Source organism: Lepisosteus platostomus, chromosome 9 (genome assembly GCF_059453375.1).
Source record: "Lepisosteus platostomus isolate fLepPlt1 chromosome 9, fLepPlt1.hap1, whole genome shotgun sequence".
Classification (NCBI taxonomy): domain Eukaryota; kingdom Metazoa; phylum Chordata; class Actinopteri; order Semionotiformes; family Lepisosteidae; genus Lepisosteus; species Lepisosteus platostomus.
In genome coordinates, this window is record NC_142619.1 from 15,876,523 (window position 1) to 15,903,539 (window position 27,017).

The window sequence follows — 27,017 nt, forward strand, 5'->3', positions numbered from 1 at the left end:
CAATACTCAATATGAATAGAGCTGCTTTGTGTCCATGGTGTATGCAATATATTATGTCCAAGTAGTGCAGTATGCAGTGAAATATGTATGTCCATGTAGCCATTACAAGTGATTTTCTAAGGGAGCTGCAGGATCGCTATTTAGCAGTCTTATTGCCTGGAGGTAGAAGCTGTTCCGTAATCTGTTGGAGTTTGACCAAATGCTTCAGTACCGTTTACTGGACGGAAGAAGGGAAAACAGTTTGCGACGGATGACTGGAGTCCTTGAGAATGGACCTGGACATCTTAAGACATTTAGCTGAGTAGATATTCTGGATGTTTGGTAGCTCACAGCTGGTAATGAGCTGCGCTGACTTCCCCACTCTCTGCAGTACTTTGGGATCCTAGGCGGAACAGTTCCCATACCAGGCAGTGATGCAACCAGTCAGGATGCCCTCAATAGTGCATCTGTAGACGTTGGCCTGGATATGTGATGGCATGGCAAACGTCTTTAGCCCATGGAGAAAGAATAGGCGCTGCTGTGCTGTTTTGACCACTATGTTGGTATGGTTGGTCCAGGTTAAGTCCTCCGTGATGTTAACTCCCAGGAACTTAAAACTGCTGACCCTCTCCACTGCAGTCCCGTTGATATAGAGAGGTGTGTGATATCCTCCCTGGTGTTTCCTATAGTCCACAATCATCTCCTTAGTCTTACTGATGTTCAGAGAGAGTTCGTTCTCCTGGCACCATGCTGCCAGGGTTTCAACCTCCTCCCTGTATGCAGACTCCTCACATCTGTGATCAGGATGATGACTGTTGTATCGTTCGCAAACTTAATGATGGAGTTTTGGGTTATGCCTGGCGACACAATCATGGGTAAATAAGGAGTAGAGGACAGGGCTAAGCACACAGCCATGGGGGGCTCCAGTGTTTAGAGTCAGGGTAGAGGATATGTTGGTGCCCATCCTCACCACCTGCGGATGTTCTGTCAAGACCATCTCAGTTTAAAGTCCTGTCCGAAGGACAGCACTTCCTACAATGCCCCCAGTCACCAAACTAAGACATTGGCTTTTGGAAATTGTGTTCCAGAGGCAGCAGTGCCTCCACTGATCTACCAACATTGTTACATCAGAAATACTGTCTCCCATCCCATAGAAAACAACAGGGCTCTTCTGGATACAGAAATAAGTTACTGTATATGGAAATGTTCAATGTTATTGCATTATGTCTTTACATGCAGTTTGAGGAAACAAGGAAAGTTCTTACCATACATTGTGATTGGACTAAGGTGTGTATGTAATTAATTTCAGACTTTGGGGTTTCCAATACTGTACTCTGTATGGTACAATATAAAGAATACAGATACACTGAGTTTAATTAGAATGTGATAGCTGTGCTCCTGACGAAACCTGTGTTATAGAAAACTCACATTACAATAACCTGTGGTTCAAGAATTAAGGGTTTAGGAGGAAGACGTCTAGAAAACACTATCGCAACTTATTTTGTCTGCAATATTATTACTGTTAGTTCTTATGTGTTATTTGGGGCAGAGCAGTGGCTCTGTGGCTAAGGATCTGCACCTGTGACTGGAAGGTTGCTGGTTCAAATCCCGTGGCTGGCAGAGGAATCCTACTCTGTTGGGCCCCTGAGCAAGGCCCTTATCCCCAACTGCTCCAGGGGTGCCATACAGTGGTAGACCCTGTGCTCTGACCCCAAGCTTCTCTCCCTGTCTGTGTCTCCATGGAGAAAAGCTGGGGTTTGCAAAAAGACAAATTCCTAATGCAAGAAATTGTATAGGGCTAATAAAGAAACATTATTATTATTTTATCAAAACAGTGATTTATTTTTACAATAGTATACAACCATTAGAGCACTGGAAAACAGAGCATGAGACAGGTAAGCAATTGGAAATGCAGAGGAGGAGGGGAAGAGAGAAAGCGATGAAGATAGAAGAGGGTTTTATATTTTAACAACTTTCAAAGTCATAAACATTTTAATTCAAGACATTTTTGACCTTTTGAAGTATGGAAGAAACGTCATTTTACTCTCACACATTGCATAGAATCAATGGATAGTTTCTGTGTACTAGTTCATGTTAGAACCAACATGCACATGTGCTGTAAACAAGTGGTAGTAATAAATTTGTTGCATCACAGTCAATATGCCATGTGATTACAGCGATTTAAGATTTAATATCACTACAATTATAATGGGTATAATGGAGTGGGTGCATGAAGGTCAATGTTGTCTAAGGCTGTCAAAGCTTCTGCACTGCCTACAATTTCCTTTCTGGTGCAGCGTTCTATTTATTTTTACCCAGCCTGGGTTTAAGGAGTTCAGACATGAACACTGTATTTATTTGAAGACAAGTATACCCAGACAGCAGGGTTGCCAATGTTCATCTTCACTGCGAGACTGTCTGTGAATAACTGACGTCCTTTCTTTACCCTCTAATCTCCGGCAAAGGACTCTTTTACAGTCCACAGGGAAGACGGCACGCTCTGAAGTTTACCTTTCTGAGCTCCACTGCCAGACCCTGCTGTCTGCTAAATCCCCTCCTAGGCATTAACAGACACTGTATGCAGTCTGTTTAACCTAAATGCTCACTCAGAATGTCTCTCTACTCCACAGCCTGTCTCTTTGTGCATGGACTGTCAGTATATGTGTTCTGCTGCCGCCCTGAAATCTGATCAGTCACCACAGCTGGCTCTGTGCTCAGCTCAAGCTCATTAGACAAATGGCTCCCAAATCCCTTCTTAACCTATACATGTATTTTTTTAAAAAGAAAATTGCTTTGGACTTTAAGCTGTAAGTTTTATGTTGGGTGTCCCATACAGAGTATACACACATTTGCAGTTATAATTATGCTCATATGTACAGTGTGTATGCAATAAGTTACACAGGTACTGCACGACAGAAGTATTACTAAGTGTTCTAGTTATGTGGAGTTGAATGTATAAAATGTTATCTTTCTTCCACATATGGCATGAGCAGCACTTTATCCTTGATCTTGGCCAGAAGGAAGGGTGGTCCGCCCATGAACCAGGCACAACATCTCTATTCAGTGCCATAAGAGGAAGATTTAATTCTTAACTGTGGTTTTAGACAACATATGTATATTTTTTAGGAAACTAAGACTTAAGCAGAATTATTTTTTTGGTTTCTTTTAAATATTACACTTCATCTCTCTCCACTAAAATATCAGGGAAGCTTTTTTTTATTTTGAAGTCTTATGGGACTGATTCACTTATTTAAAGTAAATCTCTGATTCAGTCTCTCCCCAGACAAGGAAATTTAGGACAAGAAGATCAGAACAGCTGTTATGCAGTGCAATTTTTCTCAGGTTTTGCTTAGGATGCATGAAAAGTGCAGGACACATTCAGTAATAGCTGGTTCCCAATAAAGCCATATTTGCATGATACCCTGAGGATACAGGCAGTCCTCATTGATGAGGAGGTCAGTTTTCCAAAAGGTAAAATGGTAATTTTTTTAACATATTTTTGGCAGGAATCATTAGGACACAGACACTACAAACAGGATCACAAAGAAACTCCAGATGCTATGCCAGCTTTTAAAACATTTTATTTTATAAACACATACAGCAAAAAGCCTTTTAGGTCTCAAACAGTTTTCTAGACATTTGATACAATACCATAGATACATCTAAAAACAGTTACTATACTACACTGTTTCAACAGAAATAGCTTACAATGAAATCTTATGTGATGAAAGATTATTGAGCTAAAGGTCATAACTATTTTAGACCATGTACCATTATTCATTTCTGAAAACCTTTTTATTAGCTTCTAAAAATATAGTGTGAGAGCCAAACCATACAAAAATGGAATGTGTAGTTTGAATTTGCTTTACTTTGTGTTTTGAGTAAGCTAAAAGTATTGTACACAATTCAACAACAGTGAGAAAACACAGGAAAAAAGCATAGCATACTGCACTGTTTGTCTGTGTATATAGCCAAACATTAGAAGCAAAGAAGCAATCTTAGTTTAAAAGGAGAAAGTCATTATTTTAATAATATGGCTCCGTACCCTATTTCAAATTCAAACATCGATGACTTGTTTTAGTACCAAACCCACAGGCATAGACTTAGGTGCTGGAAGTCATCACATACCACTAATGCTGGAATAAGAACTAAATATTAAATCGTGGTCAAAAGGGGATGAGTATGTTCTGAGTTGTGTGTGATTTGTGTGTGAACAGTTTGCTTTTATTTTGTTTATAAACATTTTCCAAATATATCTTGTAACAGGCTAGCTACCTGGACAAATGCTGGAACAGTTTCAATTATAGCTCAATGTGTTACTCCCTGAACCTCTGCACTGTGATTCCCATAGATGTTCTTGGCTCCAGCTAAACCTTCACATGCCAGTCTCCCTGCACAGGGGACACCGCAGGTGTGCAATCTGTTCTGAGGATAATGAACTCTCCAGAACAAAGCACTTGTATGGGACAAGTGGATTGCAAGAAACCTTTTATCGTTCTCTGGCTTGAAAGTTCACTGCATGGTCAAAATAATACAAATTACATTGGCTTAAAGTCTTTAAAAACAAACAAGACTGCATGTAAACTGGTTTAACTGGATTCCACCACTTTGGTATAGACTTAAAAAATATCACAACAGACTGAAAAGAAATGCCACACCATACAAGCTGCACAGGTCACTTCGGAAGCTTGTTTTGCTGCCAGTTATTTGGACTTCTCATTTAATCATTCCCACCTGCTGAATAACTCCACTTTCCAAAGATTGCATCCAATTAGAGCTACTAAGTCTGCCTAACACAGAACACTGTATAACCTACTAGAATACCTTTGAAGAACCTGAGAATACTAGATCAGGTGCTGAAGGGGTGGGTGGAGTGTGAGGGATCAAAACAGAAGCTACAATTTAGGCCACTTTAATTGTTGTACTGTACCTGTATTGAAGACATACAAAAAAAGAATTCTCTCTCTTTTAAACTTTGTGACTGCTGATGGATGTAATTTTCTAATTGTAATGTTCCCGTTCTAATTTTCTCTACCACATTCATTGCTTCACAGCCAATCACTTCATATCTCATTCTGAAAGTATGCACAGCCTACACATGTCACAAAACGGAAGTTATTGGGCCCAAGTTTAGTTTTGTTAACTCTCATTAACGTCAATGTGGCTCAGTGTTTGTTCAGAAAGCTCCTGGCTAAAATGTGATTTTCCAGTAACACACAAACAAGGACAACAAGAGCTACAGTACAACAATAAATTTTATTCGTTATTGCAAAACATTCTAAAATGGCACACTGTAGCAACTTTTTAACTCTCTGTACACAGGCTGTTGATATAGCAAAGAGAAAGCATTTTCATTGTTTCCAATCTTTTTTTTAATTAAACCAAAAAAACTAAGAACAGATTTAATTTTATTCCATGCTGAAAAGAGAAGAAAAGAAACACAGCGTTTCAGCTGTGGAGCCTTCTTTGGGCTCGAAGAAGACACCACAGCCGAAACGTCGTGTTTCTTATCTTCTCTTTTCAGCATGGAATAAACCTTTATTTGTTCCTTTGCAGCCGATGCATGCAGATGCATGCCGATGCAGCTACCTACTTGAACTATTTCAGATTTACTTTTCCTATGGTTGTCTTCATCAAAAACATTATTTTACAAAAACTGATAGTTTTTGCTGGATTCTTAAGCCCTTCAGGTATTGCCCTTGGAATCCACTTTTACATGCTACACACAACAAAGGATGTATATAATAAGCTTGGATGAACAGGCTGAGTCCATAAATCAAAGTGCCTCTTAACACAAAAAACAGAAACAAACAGACTAGGCTATGAATAGCCTGCAGCATTCTGCCCTCAACAGTATTAGGTAATGCAACTCATGCTCATTTATATTAACTGAGAACACTCACTCATTACCGACTGCAGAAGCCTAAAAAAAACAAATGAAGATGACAAGTATTTCCACCTCTGTCCACCTCAAGGTTAATAAAATAACAAAACAAAAGGTTCTGATGTAAGTTGTGTTTCTGGTTAAACAGCCACTTTAGGTAAGCCAGACTTCAGCATACAACAGAGACAGCCTTCTCAACAAGGGCTTATTTCAAGCTCATAACAGGCCAGAACATCAGTGGTAAACTTTGCCCACTCTGACTACCTAGTACATCAAAAATCTGTAACCATTCTTTTTTATTTCCAAAAAGCTTCCCTTTTCTGTCTCTCATTCTGTGACATACAGTATTCTTACTGTCAAATTGCTGAATTCAGACATTTTGTTTCAAAGGGATTTATTTCCACCTCAGATTAAACACTATTTAACACCATAGTTTATAGCTTTCCTTCATCTACTGTAAGACAGTGCCTTCATTTTTGGGCGAAGAAGAATGATGACTAGGATTATTGCAAGGGCTATCATTACCCACCTGTAGAGAAGCCCACAATTCAGCCTGAGTTAACTTGAAACTTTATGTTAAAAGAACTCAAGAGAAAATAAAAAAAACATGAGAAAACGGTATAAACTTCAGCTGCTACTGAAACAATGGAAGAGAGGTCAACCAAAAACTGTTTCGCTGCTGAACTGTCAGTTCCTTCTTATGCTTAACACATCAAATCAGTGAAGATTATAAACAACAGAATAGTTAAATTAAAGCTGTTTAATTAGTTAATTGTGTTCTGCCCTTCAATAGTGCTTTCTAATAAAGGCCTAGTGATCCTTTCTTTCTTTTCAGACTCTGCTCTTTTCTCATTCACGCCACATCTTCTATTCAGCCAGCTCTTTGTGTCAGCTGCAGCATGCTTGCATGCATGTTGCTATGGAAACCCCACAGAACGATGCAGGCCAGCTCTGATTTTCAGGGGTTATTTCTCATTACCCTCACTGCGGGTAAGTGTTGCACCACCGAGTGCTGTAAAAGTTAAGGACTGCCCACAATGTTTTGTCTCCAGTCTCAAATCTGCGTCATTTTGGAAAATATTTGGATTCCCAGCCACATGAGTATCCCTTGGTATACTGTCAAGCAGGCCAAGTGGAAGTTCCACCAGAGTAATCTTTCAGTACACAAAACAAAATCCCTCTCCTCCTAAGTGAATTGCAAGCAGTTTTAAAATGTACCTAATGATTACTTTGTGTCCAAGGCAAACTTAAATCGCATTTAAAAAACATGACATACAGTATATGACATCCATACATTCCATGATAAAAATAAGATCTGTAAATTCAACCGGAAACACTGCTCAAGGTTTCATAGTGACCACTGCAAGATGTGCAGAGCCAAAAATGGCTGAATGGCCATCCCAAAAGATCAAACAGAAAACATCAGATCTATCAAGGAAAAAACATGAAAATAAGGTAGACGGACCAGTACAGAATGGTATGGGCATATGGAGCCTGCACAATTTCAATATTACGTTTAGCAAAAACATGAATCCCTTAGAAATATGTCCACTGTCCTTCTGTCAGTTTATTCTCTTCACTGCACTAGTCTAGACATTTACGAAATATACAGACGTCAATGATAACTTTGGAGAGAATATACTGTATTATAGATCATAAAACGTTGCTAAAAATAAATGAGATAAATAAGATAGCTTCAACTTCTGAATCTGGTGCTTTTAAGTTATATTTTCTATATCAACCTCTCTAGGTCATGCTTGCCCACACCAAGTAATAGTGTATTAATCTAACATATTTTGTATCTCACAATTTTGTATAATTCTGATAAGACATGTTACATGTGCTCACAACAAGGAGACAAACGCAATCTTGTAGTAACATATTATTATAAATAGTTTGAGGACATCAAAGCAGAGAATGAAACATTCCAGACAGCAAAATGTTTTGGAATACCTGAAAATAATGTAATGACCAACTTAGATTTAATTAGCTTACATTCTGCTTCAACATTATAACAGTAAACCCCATCCCAGTATTGTACATAGGACAGAGACTTCTGTAGCTGTAGGGGATAAAATGTACCATAGGCTACAATACAAATATGTATAATATTTAGACAACAACAGCTTCATTTTCTTAATGACTAGAATATATATTCTGTGCTCAGTCTTCATTGTGGACAGGAAGCCCATCTGTTGGTTCAAACAACAGTGTTTCTGATACCATATGTTTCTCTGCATTTCCTTGCAGATCTCAATGAAGATTTTTTTTTTCAGGAAACCACTTAAGTGTGATGCAGTCTAATAACTTAATCTTTACTGTTTCTGTGTTAGCTGCTGTACAAATTTGGAACTGTATGCCATAATCTGAGAATAACATAATCCCGCTTTGAAGCTACAGCACAAAACAAACAGCGTGATATTTAAGATTAACAGGATCATAAGAAAAAAAGTCTGATCCTCACATTCATGCTAGAAAGGTTGGAAAAGTATGTAAGATTTACTGAGAAATGTCTATTTTTTTTATTATTGTGTAGTCAGAATCCCAGACAGCATATCATGCAGTACAGTACCACTTTCCTCATATATTAAAACATTACAACTCATAGTCTCCATAGTTCCTGTAACACTATTCTTTAACCATGTCCTTAACACAGGACTGATCTGTTAACTCAGTGGTTCTCAAACTGTGGTACGCGTACCGGCAGTGGTACGTGGAGTGCCGCCAAGTGGTACGCCAAATGACCCTGGAACTGTGTCGTGTGCGCTGAAAAATCGGGACGGGTTTTCATATTTTGTATTTTAATACGTGTCGAATACGCAGCCTACGTACTACGATACAGTGCGCGCTAATACTTCAGTGGACACAAGAGATACTCTGTAATTCTATACCACTCTACAGGAATGCGTGCTACGGATGCAAGTGACCAATTGTATTTAAAAAAAGCTACTGTATCGCCAGCAAATAGGGAGAAAGGAGAATGTGCGTGATTTTGGAACTATGCCAACGTTCTAAACACAGGAATGCATAGAAATACGTGCTACGAACGCAGGTAATCTTGTGAGCACACAAAAGCGTGATAACAGAAAAATATTTAAGAACTGTTCTAATTTGAGAAAAATACACCGAGCGTCTCTGTGTTTCGCTCCCATGCGCATGAAATAAAAACTTTAAATAAATATGGAAATAAAAACGGAAACGCGGAAAAATGCAAGCTTGCGTATCGCTAAAGCAGGTAAGCTACACTATTTTTGAAGAACCTTATTTACCATTGGCAAAAGAGCTGACCCGTATTATGTGTAGAGAAAAAGCTGCTAAACAGCTCGACCTGCTGCCCCCCTCCCCCTGAAAGACACAGTCATTCATAGAATTATTGAAATGAAGGATTATATCAAAAGTACACTGATAGAGCACGTTAAGATGAGCAGATGTTTTTCACTGCAATTAGATGAGTCTGTAGTCGATTTGGCCAATTTGCTCGTTTACGTTAGATACGAGTTTGAGGGCATGTCCCATGAAGACTTTCTGTTCTGTAAACCGCTACCAACAGGAACTACAGGAGAGCACATATTTCAGCTTCTGAATGAATTTATCGAAGAGAATGGCCTCGACTGGATAAAATGCGTCTGAGTTTGTACAGACGGTGCTAGAGCAATGACAAGCCGACATAACAGTGTAGTTGCACGAATTAGAGAGGTTGCTCCAGAAATTAATGTACGCATTACAACATCCACCACGAGACCTTTGCCGTCAAGAAAATGCCTGACGATTTAATATCTGTTAGACTCGGTTGTGAATTGTATCAAGGCTCGAAAAATTAATTCACATCTGCTTTGCTCAACTAAACAGGCTCACCCCTCTCACTGAAATGGTGCTTTTTTATTAGTTGTTGTTAATGTTTTTTTTTCTGTAAAACACTTTGAGAAGCCACTTTTAAAGGCGCTATATCAAATAAAGTTTATTATTATAATATTTATTATATGTATGTGTGTGCACGCGCGCTCATGTTGGTCATTGAGAATTTCTGGGGTTCCTATGAGATCATGACTTGTAGGTGGTACTTGGATGCTTTGGTTGGATTAGGGGTGGTACTTGGTCCAAAAAGTTTGAGAACCACTGTGTTAACTGATTTATTAACCTTTCTAAAATCAATATTGTCTCTATGCACGAGCCATGAGTGTGTGGGTAGCACATAGTATATGCACACACAAAATACAAATACAAACATTGTTTAATACACACACACTCCCTGATTGATTGAACAAAAGTACTATAATTGCAAATTGTCATTTTAGTGCAGTTTGCATAACATAAGGTTTTATTAGTAGTCATTTTTAAGTCTAACAATTCAGGCAGTAACAACGAATCAATTACATAGGGCACAAAAAATACTGTGATAATACTGTGATAAATAAGACTTACTGTGGTTTTCTAATTTATATGAGCAGAACAATTCATAAAATACAACACTTGAAGACATGCAGGTGTTAAATATTCTTTTCAGATTGATTTTGAATTAGTCATATTAAGGCATACTGTTAACCAAACTGGCTTTCTTCTTTGCTTCAAATCTAACTAATGAAAAAAAAAATAACTGTTACAACCCCAAGTGTCTAGGGGTAAAGGGGTGTAACATTTAGGATAATTCTTTTGGAAGCAGGTGGGTTTTGGTGAGGGACTAGGAAGCGTGATAAGGGTAAGGAACTAGAGTGGTGCCAAAGAAAAGAAAATAACAAACAAAATGGAGCTGGCTAGGAAAGCTAACCTAACTACAAAAGAAAACCCGAAACACACGGTCTTCGGCGTCTTCAACATCGTAGCTAACCTGCACTGACTACCCAAAACCATACAAGACAAATGGCACTCACCCGTACTAAACTAGTGTACTAATACAAAATCAACTAAGTGTGTAAAGGAACAAGTAATAGGTTTATTCCATGCTGAAAAAAAGAAGAAAGAGAACACAACGTTTCGGCCGTGGAGCCTACCCACCTGAACTACTAAGTGTGTAAAGTGTACCCAACAACCTAAACTAACCTTATATACAAAAGTTCACACAAAAACACAAGTGAACCAGGAATACAAATAAGGGAAAACAAGAGTAATCAACAGGAGCAGGGTACAAAAGAACACAAAAGTTGAACATGTAACACTGGGGCAAGGTAATGGCAAAACAAGGATGAACACACAAATAAATGAAAGTACAAAGAAACTAACAAAAAAATAACAAAACAGCAAAGCCGAAGCTATACAAAAATACACACACACACAAAGCAAAACAAAACAAACCAACAAATGAACCCGAACCAATAACCAGAAGCGAAGCGATAACCAAAACCAAACGAGACCGAAGTCAAACGAAAGGCCTTTCCTTGCTGAAAACCTCCATGTATATAGTTGTAGCGGCGAGGCTTATTAATAAGAAAGAATTAAGTGTTCTGAGCCTTCCCAAATGAGGCCCCATTTCTCTGTTCATCTCTGTGGTGCAGCCACAGAGAAAGAATTCATGCAAGCTGATTTAAGATGTTTTCTTGTGATAAGAAACAAGCTCCCAAAGGGGGATGCACTTAGCTAAGCCTGGCTATCATGATCAATGGTCATCCATTGGCGCCTATCTGTCTAGGGAGTGCGAGTTGGACATCTGGATTGCATTCCTAAGTGTCAGGAGTAAGTGACTCATATCTCACCTTGATCAACCAATCAGGGACTGGTAGGGCCGAGTATCCCACGTGGGACTCTGATGCCCATGGAACTTTCAGCCAATCAATGAGCTGAAGTTCCTCCAGGTAAAAACAGGCAACACAGAGATTCAACAAGATTCAGAAGGGATTCTGGAGAGGATTCTGTGGACTGTTCTAAAGGGAATTCAAAGGAGAATTCCAGGGCAGGACGGCCCAGGAGCAGAAGGCTCCCAAGGGCAAGACATCCTCGCAGCGCGCCTCCTGACCATCCTGAGACTCAGCCCGGACAACCACTTTCCTGCCAGAACTTTCCTTTGTTCTAAGAGTCTAGAGTGGAGGTTGCCAGAGAGTAACCAGCAGCAGGCCTCGTGAACAGGTCGGAACTGTGGACAGCTGAATCACTATTCAGAACTAGCTCTTCATTAGGAACGAACCGGTCCTCTTCCTGACTTGCTGGGACCCACAGTCATCTTTTCTCCTGTGCACAAACTTTGCTAGTTAAAGCCAACACTAACTAGCCGGTCAGTGAGCATCAGCAGCGCACTGTCGCAAGCCGTACAGCACAGCCTGGCACCGAGCCAGAGAGCGCGGATTGGACAGCAACAGCCTGCAACTGTTTCTTTGTGCCCGCAGGAGATCTGAATCCCCAAAGATTGGATGAGTATTCAACTTCAATGCATTACAGCTCAAGAATTCAATTGTTATCCCAACCAGTTGATATCAATTTAATTCCTAAGAGTTATGTACTTGTTTCGAGTATCTAATGTAGAAGTTATAACCAAGTTCATTTATGAAACGGTCTTAATGAATGATATACTGAACGTATGTCCTCTTGATATATGTAACACTTCGTAACTGATTGAATATATATCTTTTGTATTCTGATAACCCTCTCGATAAGATCTGTTAGTTTAAGGCATATTCTATGTATTAATAAATGTATCCTCGTGTATTAGTACCTGTGTGTGTGCGTTGTTTGAGTTATGTCGCATGGTTGGACTCTAAAGCCATCAAAAGAATCAACTTTGTGATTTACTGCTACAATTAATAATTGTCTCAGTAAATGCCCAAACCCTACAGAACTGGTGCCTTCAGAGAGCCACTAACATTACATATTTGGCGTCCCTGAACGACTATGAATCACTACATAGTGAATAAAATGTGTTCTGATTGGCTGAGAGCTAATTGATGATGACGTCATACTGAAAGTGTGGTGTAATGGTGGGCCAATGGGGAAGGGAGAACAATCAAGGGTCAGCAGTGTGGACATAACAGAAAAAACACACACAGAACACACACTGGGACGTAATAATAACATTTAAATTTCTAAAAGAAAACTTCATGATTTGCTTGGCTCAACATTAATAATCAATTGTACCTCAATGGTCAACACTCACACAAACCCACACAAGAAACAAACAAGACAATAGAAATGAAACACAGAACACTTTTCTAAGATTATAAATGTACGTTATAGCACTATGTGCACAATTTACATGTATTATTCTTGTTAGTTATGTTACAGTTTACTTTTTAGGAGGATTATCACAGATTCACAGTGTACTATATGTTCTATAGGACAGGACTCATTTTGGTGATGTTATAATTTTGAACAATATGCAAAAGCACAATTTAGTTTGTTAATAATCAACTATACTTCAAAATCATTTGCTGTCCCAGTACTGATGCAAGAGAATTAATTATGTCATGATGTTCTAGCAAATATGCCTTTCTGGAACTGATTTTTTACAATTTTTAAATTTTGGCAGCAGTGTGGGTGTTAAATACTACACTGATTAAACCAATGAAGATACTGTAGCTAGAACACAACAGTCATCATGTTCAATGAAGAAAACACTGCTATCCCCACAACTGCTGATTTTATTGGAGACTACAAAGCTAAACGTTTGCTTAAACTCTGTAGTAGAAGAACTATAGCCTTTAATTTCACTGGTATTCTTTTTGAAGCATAACAAAAACAGAAAAATATTTTCATAATGTACAGTACATAGATAGATTGTTCATGTATGAAATGCTGAACTGGCCTGATTGCCTATAACTATGGCTAGCATAGCTAGAAAATCTCAGTAAATTTGTAAGTGGTTCAAATATTGGGGCACATTTGGAAAGAGCTTGTCTAAGGGGATGTTAGCATGGAACTCTGTACGAAACACATAATAAGCAAAGGGCATCAAGGGGTGCAAGCACATACTCCAGGGTCAAAATGCAAGGCAAAGCAGGCAAGCACAACTGACAGCAAATTTCAGTTTCAGTTTTACCAAGAAGGGATTTTTGTCTTCCAGGATGGCAGCATGTGTAGTTGTCTAGTGGCTTGATGAGCATGACAGTGGTGTTATCTTTATGACACAGTTTTCTCAGTCACCAGATCTGAACAGCATGCCATGAATCATACTGTATGTGCCATACTGACCACGACTGGTGGCACAATGGCCTGTTAAGTGTCTTTATATTGGGGATTCCATTTTACTGTGCACTACCTGTATGTACATGCATATAAATAAAACAATATGATAATGTGATTACTAATATATAGACAAACATCATTTTATAAAATTCACAGCCTTCACAGTCTCCTTTATACTGTAATTTATTCCTTTATGTTGCCAAAAGAGAGATTGTGATTGTAACCCGCAATAAAACGGCTTAGGATTTTGGACTTTTTATGATTATAACTGAAAACAGATAAAAATAGATTATCTTATGTAGGAGAAGAAGAGGAGCTGAAGAACTGTTTGTTGCTGGTAAATCAGCAATCACACTCACTAATTTTCTAATTCACACCAAAGTGTCTACCAAAGTTTGAAAATGTATCTTAATTGTGTCTATGCCCATCAATCACCTACTGTGTTTCATTTACTCATTACTGCCATTTCATCAAACTGATATGTCAGTGTAAGCAAAACAATCATAAATCCAAGATTTGCTAGCAAGACCTGCACATGAATGCATTAAAATGTTTGTCAGAAGTGAAACTCTATACGTAGTAATAAAATTCCCTGGACAGATTATGAAACACATTACCACGGTAATACACCCATTTGTGTTTGAGGAAAAACAACCAATGGTAACCACAGTACATACATTAAAAATACTTTAATGATTTAGAAGGATTCAACGTAGATTTCCTGGAACTTCAGAGCTTCCCATAAAAGAAAATCAGTTTTTTTCACAGGTAATTAATGACTTTAAAATTACACACTCGCTACAAGAATCTAATATTCATGCGGAAACCTTTATTTTTTTATCTATTAAACAACCCACATTTACAAAATGATACATTAAGCAAAAGTTTTACTAATTCATAGAACTGCATCATTTATTTCTGCTAGACTACATCACAGCTGCAGGAGTAGAAGTTTCAGCTTTGTCAACTTATGTTTTGTTTGTTTCCAAAATTAAAATAATCTAAAATAAATTAACAATATTGACAACCAATGATGTAACCAAATTGTTAATTTTCTTATTTAAGGGTGGAAAGTTTTCATATCTAATTAAATACGGGAACCTCTAAGAACCTCTAAAACCACAGACTGTTTTCTGCATCACAAAGACACAAGCAATACTTAGAGCTGGAAATTACCCCCTTATATTTCTCAGAGCAAAGTCTGCTTTGTAGATGAAGCTTTCTTGTGCCCAGTTAGATACACAGTTACAGATCTATTAAAAAGTAACAGATGTCAGAACTCATACTGTATGTCTTGAATACTTTTCAATATCCTCCTAAAATAGATTAAATAAACCCACTAAGTAAAAAGCCATATTGATATTGGAGATAGATGATCAGAGAGAGCAACAGAAAATACTTACAAGCCTAACGTTTCTGAAAGAATTCTTTATCAGATTCTAATGAAGCACAGACATCTCCATTTTTTAAGTACCTAAAAAGCTACAGCACATAATTAATGCATGTGAGTTCTGGTTGGTTGAAGACTTGCCATTTTGTAATGGATTCTCTTATCACCACAATGTTCATATGACATTTTGTTACTGCATTCGTATACCCTTTGATAAGGAACCTTTGAGAAGAAAGTATTGCTTACTTCCATGTCTTAGACAGAAATCACTTTCAGCTCTACCATACATAGCACATCAGAAAACACCCAGATTCAATGTCAGAGTTCATAGCTGTTGACAGAAATCTGTAAAATGAGAAACAAAAATATTTGGTAGTGCGGGTATAGACTAGAGAAAGTCAAATAATGGATCTCTCATGGCGGGGTTCCAGCTCCATTTAGTCACATTTACAGTTGTGCTGGGAATGCTTTTATTTTCCCCAGCAGAAAAGCCTACAATAAAAACAAACCAATTTTAATGGGCATTACCTCAGTCATTGATTTCACTACAAATGTTCAACAATACCTTTAATAAACAAAACACATGGCAATGGTTTAGTGATTTTAAAAAAAATGTTTCTTTTGTATCTCTTCTTGTAGGATATACTGTATTTACTACATCGGCAAGTAAATGCAGAATTGTTTAAACTGGATGTCGATTATGCTCAATTTTCATTGTTAGTGTAAGTTCCTTTCTAATATTATTATTAATTTACTTGGTTGTTACTTTTATCCAAAGCAACTTACTTTTATACCCTTTTAATAACCTTTGTGCCTCACCCACCATTTGAACATTTATTTTATTCACAACCTGAACATTAAAGACATTTTCCATTATTTAATATAACATACAGTACTAGAACATACTAATTACACCAGAAACTGGAAGTACTTTGTAAATATAAAGGGTAAATTATGCATACTGTATATTAATAAAATTAAAATTTGAGTAGTTTACTACATCAAAATCTAAATCATACACAAAAAGGAGTGTTAATAGTACAGAGACCAGGGGTATTCCAATAATTACATCACCTCTATTTACATATTCACCCCCTAACTGTAACCTGTGTTTTCCGTTGAATAACTAATTCTCAATCCAAACACATCTGGTTCCTTAAATGTCTACCACTTGCAATTTTATCAAGAGCCTTCTGAAAATCCAAATACAATATATTCTATGCTACATGTGTATCTATCACTGTTATTCCTGATTGAAAGAAACAAGTCGGTTTGCCTCTTCTGTTCTTTACTACAGAACTTGGTCTTTTCGCTGCCTCAGGCATGTTGTTGACTTCTTCCTTAATGAAGACCTGGGTGAAATAGGCCTACATGTTTAGAACATTAGACATTTCCCTTTCATTGTCTAGACTAGTGGGTTCCCATTTATATCCCACATATATTTCACTTCACACACGCTGGCTCTTTTGCTGTTACAGTACTGGAAGTAGTTACTATTTATTTTAGCCTTGTTACGTCTGCCGGTCCGGTGGAAGGGAGAGGCGGACCTATGTCGGGACAGAAACCCAAGCAGGAGACGAACATCACAGTGGGCAGGGGATATTGAGCAAACCAGGACCAAGGCATGAGCGGAGCTGGGGCTGAGTAGGCAGAGCTGCACGCTCCCTGGAATAGTGGAGCAGTGCTGTGCACACACGGGCCTGGGCTGAACACTATGTATGCTGAGTGAAGAGCCCGTGAGCAGGTAGGGTGCTGCCAAGCGTTGCAGTCATGCAGATGGGGTTCAAAGCCAGAAAAATCAAACTAAGAACTGTCCAAACCACCAGGGGGAAATACGTAAAGCTTAGTCGTGGGAATAGAAAAGGTCCAAACCAAGAAAACAGCGAGGAAGCCACGGGTACAGGGGGAATTCAAAAGGAGGTCTAGATAGTTCAGGCTGGGAATCCAAACAAGGGACAGCTCATTTACAAGGGAACACAGGATCAGGAGACATCAGCTCGGAAATTCAGGAACACAATAACTAAGGTACCAATCAGGGAACCAGGAACATGGGAATGTAGGAGCTCAAGAACAGGGCTCAGAAACAGATTTTCAAACAACTCTTATTCCAGAGTGCCAAGTGAAGTGTGACCTGGCTTTCAGTAGACTGCACCATCTAAGGCTGAGAGGCCTGATAATGGTGCACAGGTGATTGGGCTTTCTGTCTGATTATGCGTCCATGGTAACAGGCATTCACAGGAGAGTGAAGGTGTGGCCCGTTATTACAGTAACATCAGCTCACCCCTTAGTGCTGGACCCCAGGTGGACATGATAGGCCTCCATTGCCATATGCCAATCAAATCTTCTTATGGCCTTATATTTTTTTTGCCTGTACTTGCAATCCATTGTATTATTTTTCCTTAACTGGATCATCTCTTTTTTTAAACATTTTATAAGGAGCTCTCTTTTCCCTTGTATTTTTTCTAATTGATTTGCTTAACCATTTAAGATACTGATTTTTAGGTTTTCATTTTCTCACTTTAGGAATAAATGTTATCTGCAAATAATGTCGGATTTAATGATGAATGAGAAGTTCACAATCACACCTGACACTTGATTTGAAATAAAAACTGTAGCTCAGAAAATGTCATTCAATTATAGTACATTCACTTTTTTATAATTTCTTCAGTAAAAAATCCCTATTATTCTTAGAAGTCATTTTTCCAATAATGAAAAAGCTCAAGGGTTCAACATATTTCTTTTTAAATCCAATGAGCTGTAATTTTCAATTAAAATAGTAGCAAAACTCAGGCAGCAGACTGAAATACCTGAATACATTTATCAACAGAGATCTAAGAAACAGTCATTTAGAATTAATTATCTGAAAAAAAATCACACAGGCAACAAGCTGCGTTTTCAGTTTACTGCAAAAGTTCAATGGTGTTGGAATAATAAAGCTCTGCAATGCAGCACACAACATTAGCATCATATTCTTCTTAATGTATGAGAGAGATCTACAAAGTCACCTACAGTACAGACAGACAATAGCACACCTTCTGGCATGGATGCTGTGCCTGAGAAAACCATAATGATGATATAACTTTCATGTATTGCCGTAAAAGCTACAATTTTTGGTAAATAAAAGAAGTATAGAATATCGTTATCTCTCGATGTGACTATTTGTCAGAATTACACTCTACCACACAGGCTAGGCTCTATAGGGTCTACCAAAAGTTAACAAAAAAAACCCAAATGCTATGGTTGCAAAACAAAATTGATAGAGTGGTTAATGAAATAAAATTCCTGTCATTGAGTAAGGAATTGCTAGACTTGTTAAGTTACCATGCAGTTTATAATCGTTCTAAAATGAGCATTGCTCAAAGGATGATACAGTAAATCCTCACCTCTAAGAGGGGAAGATACTCTAAACCAATGGGTGATGGGTGCTAATTGGTTCTCTCCCTCCTTTGCTGTAAAATCAGAAGTCATGGGATGTTATGGAATTAAGAGTCCAAGCCAAGAAGTAAAAGCATAACAAATTCCACTTAACAGTCAGCCCCATATTACAGCCTACAGCAATTAACTCAGATGGAAAAGGCGCTCATTTTACAAACTTACAGCTTATCAAGAGAGCTGGTAGTCCAGGCACCAAGCTACTAAAATGAGAAGGAACTGTAGTCACTCTGTACCACAACAGATCATTCTCTGCATTTGTAGGCCCTACCAAAGTAAAACTGAATAGCTCAAAATTTGAAAGAATAATGCCAATATCTGTCATAAAATAAGAGCAATAAGTCACCAAAAGGGGGGAAATTCTGTACTTTCTACTTTTTTCTTCAGTAACAGGTTTTATAAACGTGTGATTGGTTTTGAAAAACTGAAACTAACAGGACTTTCAAATTAATTTTCCTGAACACTTGTGAGACAAAATACCAGTACAAAAAAGTATACTTACTGCAATGTGTATAATCCATTTAAAAATGTCATGGAAAAATGGCACTGCATTGTTTTTTGCTGTGCACTTATTTTGAAACAGTAGACTTAACAAGCTACCATCACTACTTTTATAATGTATGTCAACAAAATGAAATAGAATATGCAGTTCATATCATTCATATATTTTATTTAAAGAAGTATTTATATTTTGGAAATGTGCATTTATCCACCAACCCCCCCCCACCCCCAATATCCTTCTGTTCAAACTTGAGAACTTCAAACACCCAGCGTCTATAACTTACCTATTAAGCTACTAAATCATTTGAAAGACTCACGGGCTTTACAGGTGTGACTCATTTCTAAAGAGATTTGAGCATGTAGAAGGCAGTCAAGCAGTAGAAAATGTAATGTTTTAAAAGTGATTGTTATGTTCGTTATGGTAAGGCAAGGCAAATGGTAATGCAAGCACTATATTGTGTTACAGAAGCCAACTGGTGTGACAATTTTATAATAATAGTAAAACAAAACAAATTGCAAATGCAATCTGAGAGAGTTGATCAGCTAGTGTTGTTCTGATAGCACATTTTTTATTTTATTTGTTTTATATTTTATTTCAGGTAGCCAACAGTTGTCTCAGTTGTTAACAAGTGGTTCAATATGCACAGGTTATTTTTAAGACCTGTAATTATCATAGTGCATAATGTGTTTTAATCACAGCAGAAAGTGCATTACTCACATGAAAATATATCAGTTCATGATTTAACTGTGATAATAAAGCTATTTGTTTTCTAAGAAACGGTGTCCTATTGTAACACATTGCTATATAGTACTGGCAAATTTGATGATTTGTCTCTTATGCTTGTGAGGTGTCTTTATTTAAACATGCAACATAGAACATATACCATTTACTACATTACAGTGAACATTACTGAGTTCTTATTGTAATTTTAAAAGTCAGAAAATACTGTCACTCTAGCCTGAAAAATACAATATTTTTACTAGCACACATCTGATAACTATTGCAGCCGTAAGAGATTTCTGCAATAGAGGACAAAAACAGTGCGGTTTTGTGTAGCAATCCTCACTGTTTCAGAACTAGAAAAATCTTATTACTATTTTTAAAAAATGTCCCCTGGAAATAGAACAGTTTCTGTTCTTAATATAATGTCTCAGATAAAGTTAATTTAATTGCAAATTCTATATTCTGCAATATAAACACCTGCTTGTTTTTCAATCGGCCAGCAGTACTGGATGAAGTGGGTACCTTTTTAAACAGAAATTGTTATGGGTTCCCTATTGAAGGAATTAATATTCTAGTCCCAGGCAGGATGTGCTTGATTTGCTCCAAATGGTGTATTGCATGTTCTTTAGAGTTAATGTAATTAACTAAAATATAAATACTACTTCAGTAAAAAATAACTTTTTATTATCAGTTCAATGAAGTACACAAACACACACAACACAAAAATGCTAACATTAAAAATCAGCCAGTTTTTTAAAAAAATCCCCTACCATTAAAGGTGAAGATATCAGGGTGACAAGTTTCAAGAAACTCCTGTGGTAAAACTTGACTCACTGCTTTAAAAACTATACCTAGTTATTGTACAGCTATGTGACAGCTATCCATTTACTGCAGCGGTTTCTTGACATTTGGAGTAATTCTAAATAATTTAACTTGTAACAACTGGGGTCTTCGTTCCTGTTTTTGTTCTAGATACTGTTAAGGAAGTCAAAATGGTAATAAAAGTCAACATTTCCAACTATCAACGGATAGTAGACAATGTGTTAACTTAGGTTTGGTTGTCTGAGAGTCAAAGGTCAAATGAGACCTTCTGGGGAATTACTCGAGTTCAGTGGTTCTCAAACTTTTTGGACCAAGTACCACCCCTAATCCAACCAAAGCATCCAAGTACCACCTACAAGTCATCTTCTCATAGGAACCCCAGCAATTCTCAATGACCAACATGAGCGCGCATGCACACTCACACATACATATAATAAATATTATAATAATAAACTTTATTTGATATAGCGCCTTTAAAGGTGGCTTCTCAAAGTGTTTTACAGAAAAAAAACATTAACAACAACTAATAAAAAAGCCACTTGGCGGCACTCCACGTACCACTGCCGGTACGCGTACCACAGTTTGAGAACCACTGCTCTAGTTAAGTAAAGTCATCAGCAGTCCAGAAACCTGGGCTAAAAAGAGGTATGTAGGCAGAAGCAGAACAGAAGGAGACAGAGAGGGGAGAGGACAAAAGGCATGCCAGGTGAAAGGTGCTTGTCCAAATCAGCCTTAAAGACAGATTCTAGCTAAGCATTTAAACCTTTTCTAAGAGAGCATGCTGTTATTTCAGGAAATTCTTATTTCATTTATAAGGAATCCCCAGGCAAAAATGTTCTCTCCTAGTTAGTGACACATTTCTAGAATAGGGAGATAGATTCCCATTCACTTTGGAGCATCCTAATTAAAAGAAAGGGACATTTAGCTTTTGGGTTGTAATCTGTTTTATTTAGGATGTACGTTAACCTGTTGGCCTGTTAAGCATTATACAGGATTTCTGACTACTGGGTTAGCAGTGAGGGTTTATCTGAGTGGTCAGAACGTAGGCCTCTGAGATGTTAGTAATTGGGGTAGCTTGTAATTTGAATTTTATGTGTTGTTAAGTTTATGTTATTGCTATTTTTAATAAATATTTTATTTGCATCTCATTTCTCTTTTGCAAGAGCTGTGCCACAAAGCAAAGAACACAGGTACTGTACCTCTAATGATACCAACCACTGGGATATATTCTTGGCATATCCTTTAAAATTTGAGGATTATAATTATTTATCTTACTTATTACCCCACTCAAATGTTATATTTTTTAACCCCCTTTTTGTAACAATGCAAAACTGTACATTTACATAAATATAAATCCATTCCAGGAGGATTTCCTATACGTCCTTGATATTAGGGAATTATTCCTAGTGAATTTCAGTATTTTTGTAGTAGAGCTGAAGTATTACAAGGAAAAAAATTTTTGAAAGGTGTACTGTATGTTCCCGATACATAGTGCATTGTTTTTTGCTGGCCCAATTCAGAGATTACTGCACCTCCCCAGTTACAGAAGATCATGCTATTTAGAGTAGAGACCAGTTTGCCTGCCAGGGCGCATTGGTATTCACTGTGAACTGTGAGAAACTTGGAAGGGAATTTTAAATTAACCATTAATTCAAAAATACCTGCATGCATTCTGTTACTGTATGTATAAATCAAGCAAAACAACTGATCAGCAACAACAACCAAGTACAAATAGTCTTGTTACGCTTTCTACATATACCACATTTCAGTATCTGCAGCAAACAAAAGTACTGTAGGTTTAAAAAATGAACTGAAAATGTTTACGCACTACTAGGTTACGATACGTTTTCAACCAGATGCTGACATCCAAAAATATGGAACAAACAAATCAGACACTTTCACTATAACCACGCTGATCTTAATATAAAAAAAAAATCCATACCAACAATTCATTTATCTAAAATGTTCAGTGTAGATTACAGGCACACATTACACAAGAAGTCTACTCGACCTTTAATTTATGTCCCCTAGGAAACTGAAACCAGGCCTGAACTAACCCCTGGCTATGTTCATAATCACTATTAAATGAAGGTGTTTTTAGCTGTCTTTTATAAAAAAAAACAAGAAACACTTTTTCTTAAATTATTCTAAACAAATTATTTTATAGTACATATTTCCCAGGTGTTTTCTTCCCAGAACTAATCCATATTGTAAAACATAATAAACATGTTCTCTTTAATCTTCAAAGCAGAACACATACTGTATGGCTGTTTCAGCATATTAAACACAAGAAATAGCTGATTTCTTAGCAAGTTCAACAAAGCAAAGGTTTGTATTTTACAGCACTTTCATGGGAAAGAAAAGCACACTTGGTTTTCACACACAAATGAGGACAGTGACCACCAACTTTACAGTTAAAAAAACAATATATTGAACCCTAATCATATTAAACAATGTAAGCAAATACTTTTAAAAAAGTGTTAATCATCACCTACCAGGGTTGGAGTTTATTCCAGTCTAGCATGTTCAATTCCCACTTTGAATATAAACAAGAAAATGGAATTGGGAATTGGCACTGAAGAACTGGAATTGGTGGTCCTGACCCTGCACCTAAAAGGGCCAAAGCCCCGAGTATGTATGCATGATGTACCTTATTCATTTGAATCCCAATGACTATTCTGAAATGTTTCTAACCTCTGTCCTTCAGCAAAATATAAGAAAAATGCTTTAGTTTCTAAAACTGTATTGATAAAATTTAAACATGATGTATGTGAAAGAAGAAAAGCTCACTCTATGCTGTCTTTTAATAAAATATTTTATTAATAAAATAATATAAAATAATAAAATACTTTATAAATATAATTTACAGCGGTAGGAATCCCCATATCCTTTATTAACAAAGGAGGTAATTGAAATAATCACAGGATGAGATACCTGGATGAAAAATAAACTACCCACCAAGCCAAACAGGCCACATTATCTCCTTACTTGTACAATTTGTTGTGCTCCTTAAATATTTTGCTTTGCCACTTATTTATGGCACATTTTTATTTCACCTAATGAATTTAAAGCCATTATTTTATGAATACTGGAAAGCTATATATACAGTAAGCAGAAATTCAAACATAGAGCTACCAAACCCATGTTGAAACAGTTGGCAGATACACATCTGATACAATGGTGTTTAATATAAAATCCCATGAGACCCTACCTGTAGTATCTGGACTGCAGGTATGTGGAACACACTGCTTTCGAGACGTGGCTTGCTGACCCGAAGTCTATCACCTTGACTCTATAAGGCTGCCTAGCTGGGTCCACCAGCATAATATTCTCAGGCTTGAGGTCTGCATGGATGAGCCCAAGACTCTTGAGCTTCATAAGAGCGGTGGCCACCTGCTGCAAGATGGGTCGAATGTACTTGAGCGGCAAAGGGCTGAACTTGTTTTGCTTGAGAAAGTCGTAGAGGTTCTGCTCCAGCATCTCAAAGACCAGGCATGTGTGGTTTTTGTGCTGGAAACACTCATAAGCTCGGACAAAGTTGTAATCATCGGCGCTTTCAGTGCTCAGCCTGGCTAGGATGCTGACTTCAATTTGGCCCTGCCGGGCATAGGATGGGTGGTTCTTCAGAATCTTGATGGCCACAATCTCGTTGGTGCCTCTTTTCCAGCATTTTACCACCTGCCCAAAGGTGCCCCGGCCCAAAAATTCCAGGACTTCATAGGTGTTTGTCATGGAGCAGAGTACCTCATGTTGTACCAGCTGGTAATCCCCCTCACTGTTGGAGCCACTGTTCTTGGAAGTTGCTGTGGAGGTGGTGGCCGTAGCGACAGTGGCCCCGCTGGCTGTGTTCTGAATCATTGGCGGATGCTCTTCAATGATCTGGACGCTGCTGTTGTTCTCAATCTCCTCGCTCTTGCGCTTAAGCCCACATTTCTGGTAGGTATCCAGCAAGCTCACTGTGCTGCGACGGGTCAGGTTGTGGCCAGCTCCTAACAACTGCCCCGTTGCTCCAGAAGTACTGCTGGCTGAGGTGACCACTATGTGCCCGGTACTAGCTGGGAAGATGACCGCTTGCTCGTAAGGAAGAGTAGAGTTGGCTACTTGGAGGGAGGCGTTGACAGCCACCTGAGTGGCTTGTATATTCTTACTGCTCTGGCTGTAGACTTTGCTATGTGTGCCATACCCTGTCATATCCCAGTTAGAACTTGGCTCCACCTTCAGTTTCTTCACACTAAAGAAGGCACTTGACTGGAGTGTGTGAGGGGAGAATACCTGCACTTGCGAGGCCATACCTGAGAAGAAACATAAAGTGAAGCAGAAATGTGAGACATGAAACACAACAGTACACCTCACTTTTTTTCTTAAATTGGAACACAAAGTTTACAACCGTGCAAACAGTCCAGGCATTGTCTGAGGTTATGAGGTTATCATTTCAAACTGAAATACGATGCATTATTCATTCAGTCGTCATGTATTGATATATGAAGTGTTTACTTTTAAAACCCCTGAGAATATTTAAATCTCAATTATTTTAATTTACAGCAGCTGGCAGTCTCTGAATGTGAATGTAATTCAAACAGAAAAATGAAGAAAATGAAAGAAAACTGAAACCAGTTTTCTTCGCAATAAAGGCTTACTGATATGTAAACATTTCTTATAAGACTGCCTGTGTTAGCAAAACATCTAACCTTCATATTTCTGTATCAACTATAAATAACTACAGATGGAAAAAGAAAATAAAAATAAGAAACATGCATTGACAAAACGGTGTATTGCATTTAAAGGGTTCCAATGGTATTTTTGCATCATTTTATAAATACACATTTCCAAATACTCATAGAGCACTTCTGTGAGTTAGCCTGCAGCTCTCCAGGACTACTTAATTCTCTGATAAAGAAAACTCTAATAAAATTAAAAGCTGCAGGATGACCATGCAAAATGGAACACATAAATGGGAGTATTATTCTACTACACCTTAAAGGGTGGTGGGACAGGGCTGAGAATTAGCTTGCTCTGATGTGTTTGTATCTCACTACACATCTACATGGGAAAAGCAGACTGAAAGTGAGTGGGTGGCTACAGGTAGGAAGTTAAGCGTTTGTGGTGTTTAACATCTATATTATAAGAACATAAAAGGAGCCTTTGCATTTTATTGTGAATACTTCCAAAAGCCCACTAGGGACAGCAAACTGCAACAATTTTAAGCACACATGAACACAACTTATGTGCTCTGTACAGGTGATACAGAGAGAACAGGAAGCACATTTTGGCAGATAAAAATACAACCTTGTAAGAAAAGAATGCAAATGTACTACTATGGAGGCTTATGTGTAGTTATGTGACCTCTCAGGAATGATTACAAAGACCTACTAAAGACCCCAACTATAGAATGTTGCTTGTTATCTTTACAGCAAAAGCACTATTAGGTTGGATTTCTAAGATGTTATCTTGGAAACCAAAGAAAACAGACACAAACAAAAAAACAATAAAACCCTGAACTTTGAAAAATATGGCAGCTTAAAAATACTCCTGCAAGCCATAACTAAATCAGTAGTCTTAATAAAACACTGCCTTAGAAGAGTCAGAATCCTTCCTCAAAAGTAAACACAAAGCACTCATCCTTTTCATGCACCTCAAGATGTGGGGGCTTTTTCCAAAAGGAACCATTTTGAACACCCCTAGAAATGAACAAAAACCACCTGCAGCTGAGTTTCAGTAAGACAGAAATTTATAGAAGTACACAGGCTTGATCTTGAAAGTTTATATCTACTAGCCTACATTGATTAATTAACTGTGTAACGAAACAAAAACAAGGTTTTGAAAAAGGAATTTTATCTGTAAGCATTCAAACTAAGAGTGTGAATATCCATTTAAATCACCTATACTGTAGATACAAAAATTAGTAACACACTGTGATGTGTTCAAGTGCATCATCAGCATATAGCACAACTGCTACAACAATAATAAAATTCAACAAGTTAAAGTCTGCAAAAACACACATTTAATGGTCAGGATTACATGAAAAAGCTGGAGAAAAAGGAGCACATGGAAAAGAGAGTTTGGAACAGACAAATGCTCTGCATTAAAATGTTCCTGGGTAAGATCTGTTACCTACTGCAAGTGTTTAATTTTTTCACTTCCTACAACTTTTTTGTTCTTTTAGCAGAATCTAATTAATT

The 27,017-nt window shown here is 37.7% G+C and overlaps 1 protein-coding gene across 3 annotated transcripts in view; it reads right to left on the minus strand.

Moving 5' to 3' along the window:
* The window catches only part of hipk2 (homeodomain interacting protein kinase 2), a 115,690-nt gene that overhangs the window by 66,451 nt on the left and 22,222 nt on the right, over positions 1-27,017 (minus strand). For 2 of the 3 annotated variants that reach the window (XM_088646943.1, XM_088646942.1), the window contains exon 2: positions 24,050-25,130. In XM_088646943.1, the coding sequence (XP_088503069.1) occupies positions 24,050-25,130 (1,081 nt within the window). Of the gene's footprint in view, positions 1-23,333; positions 23,375-24,049; positions 25,131-27,017 lie in introns of those variants that run through there. The other variant, XM_088646944.1, reaches the window with a different exon arrangement.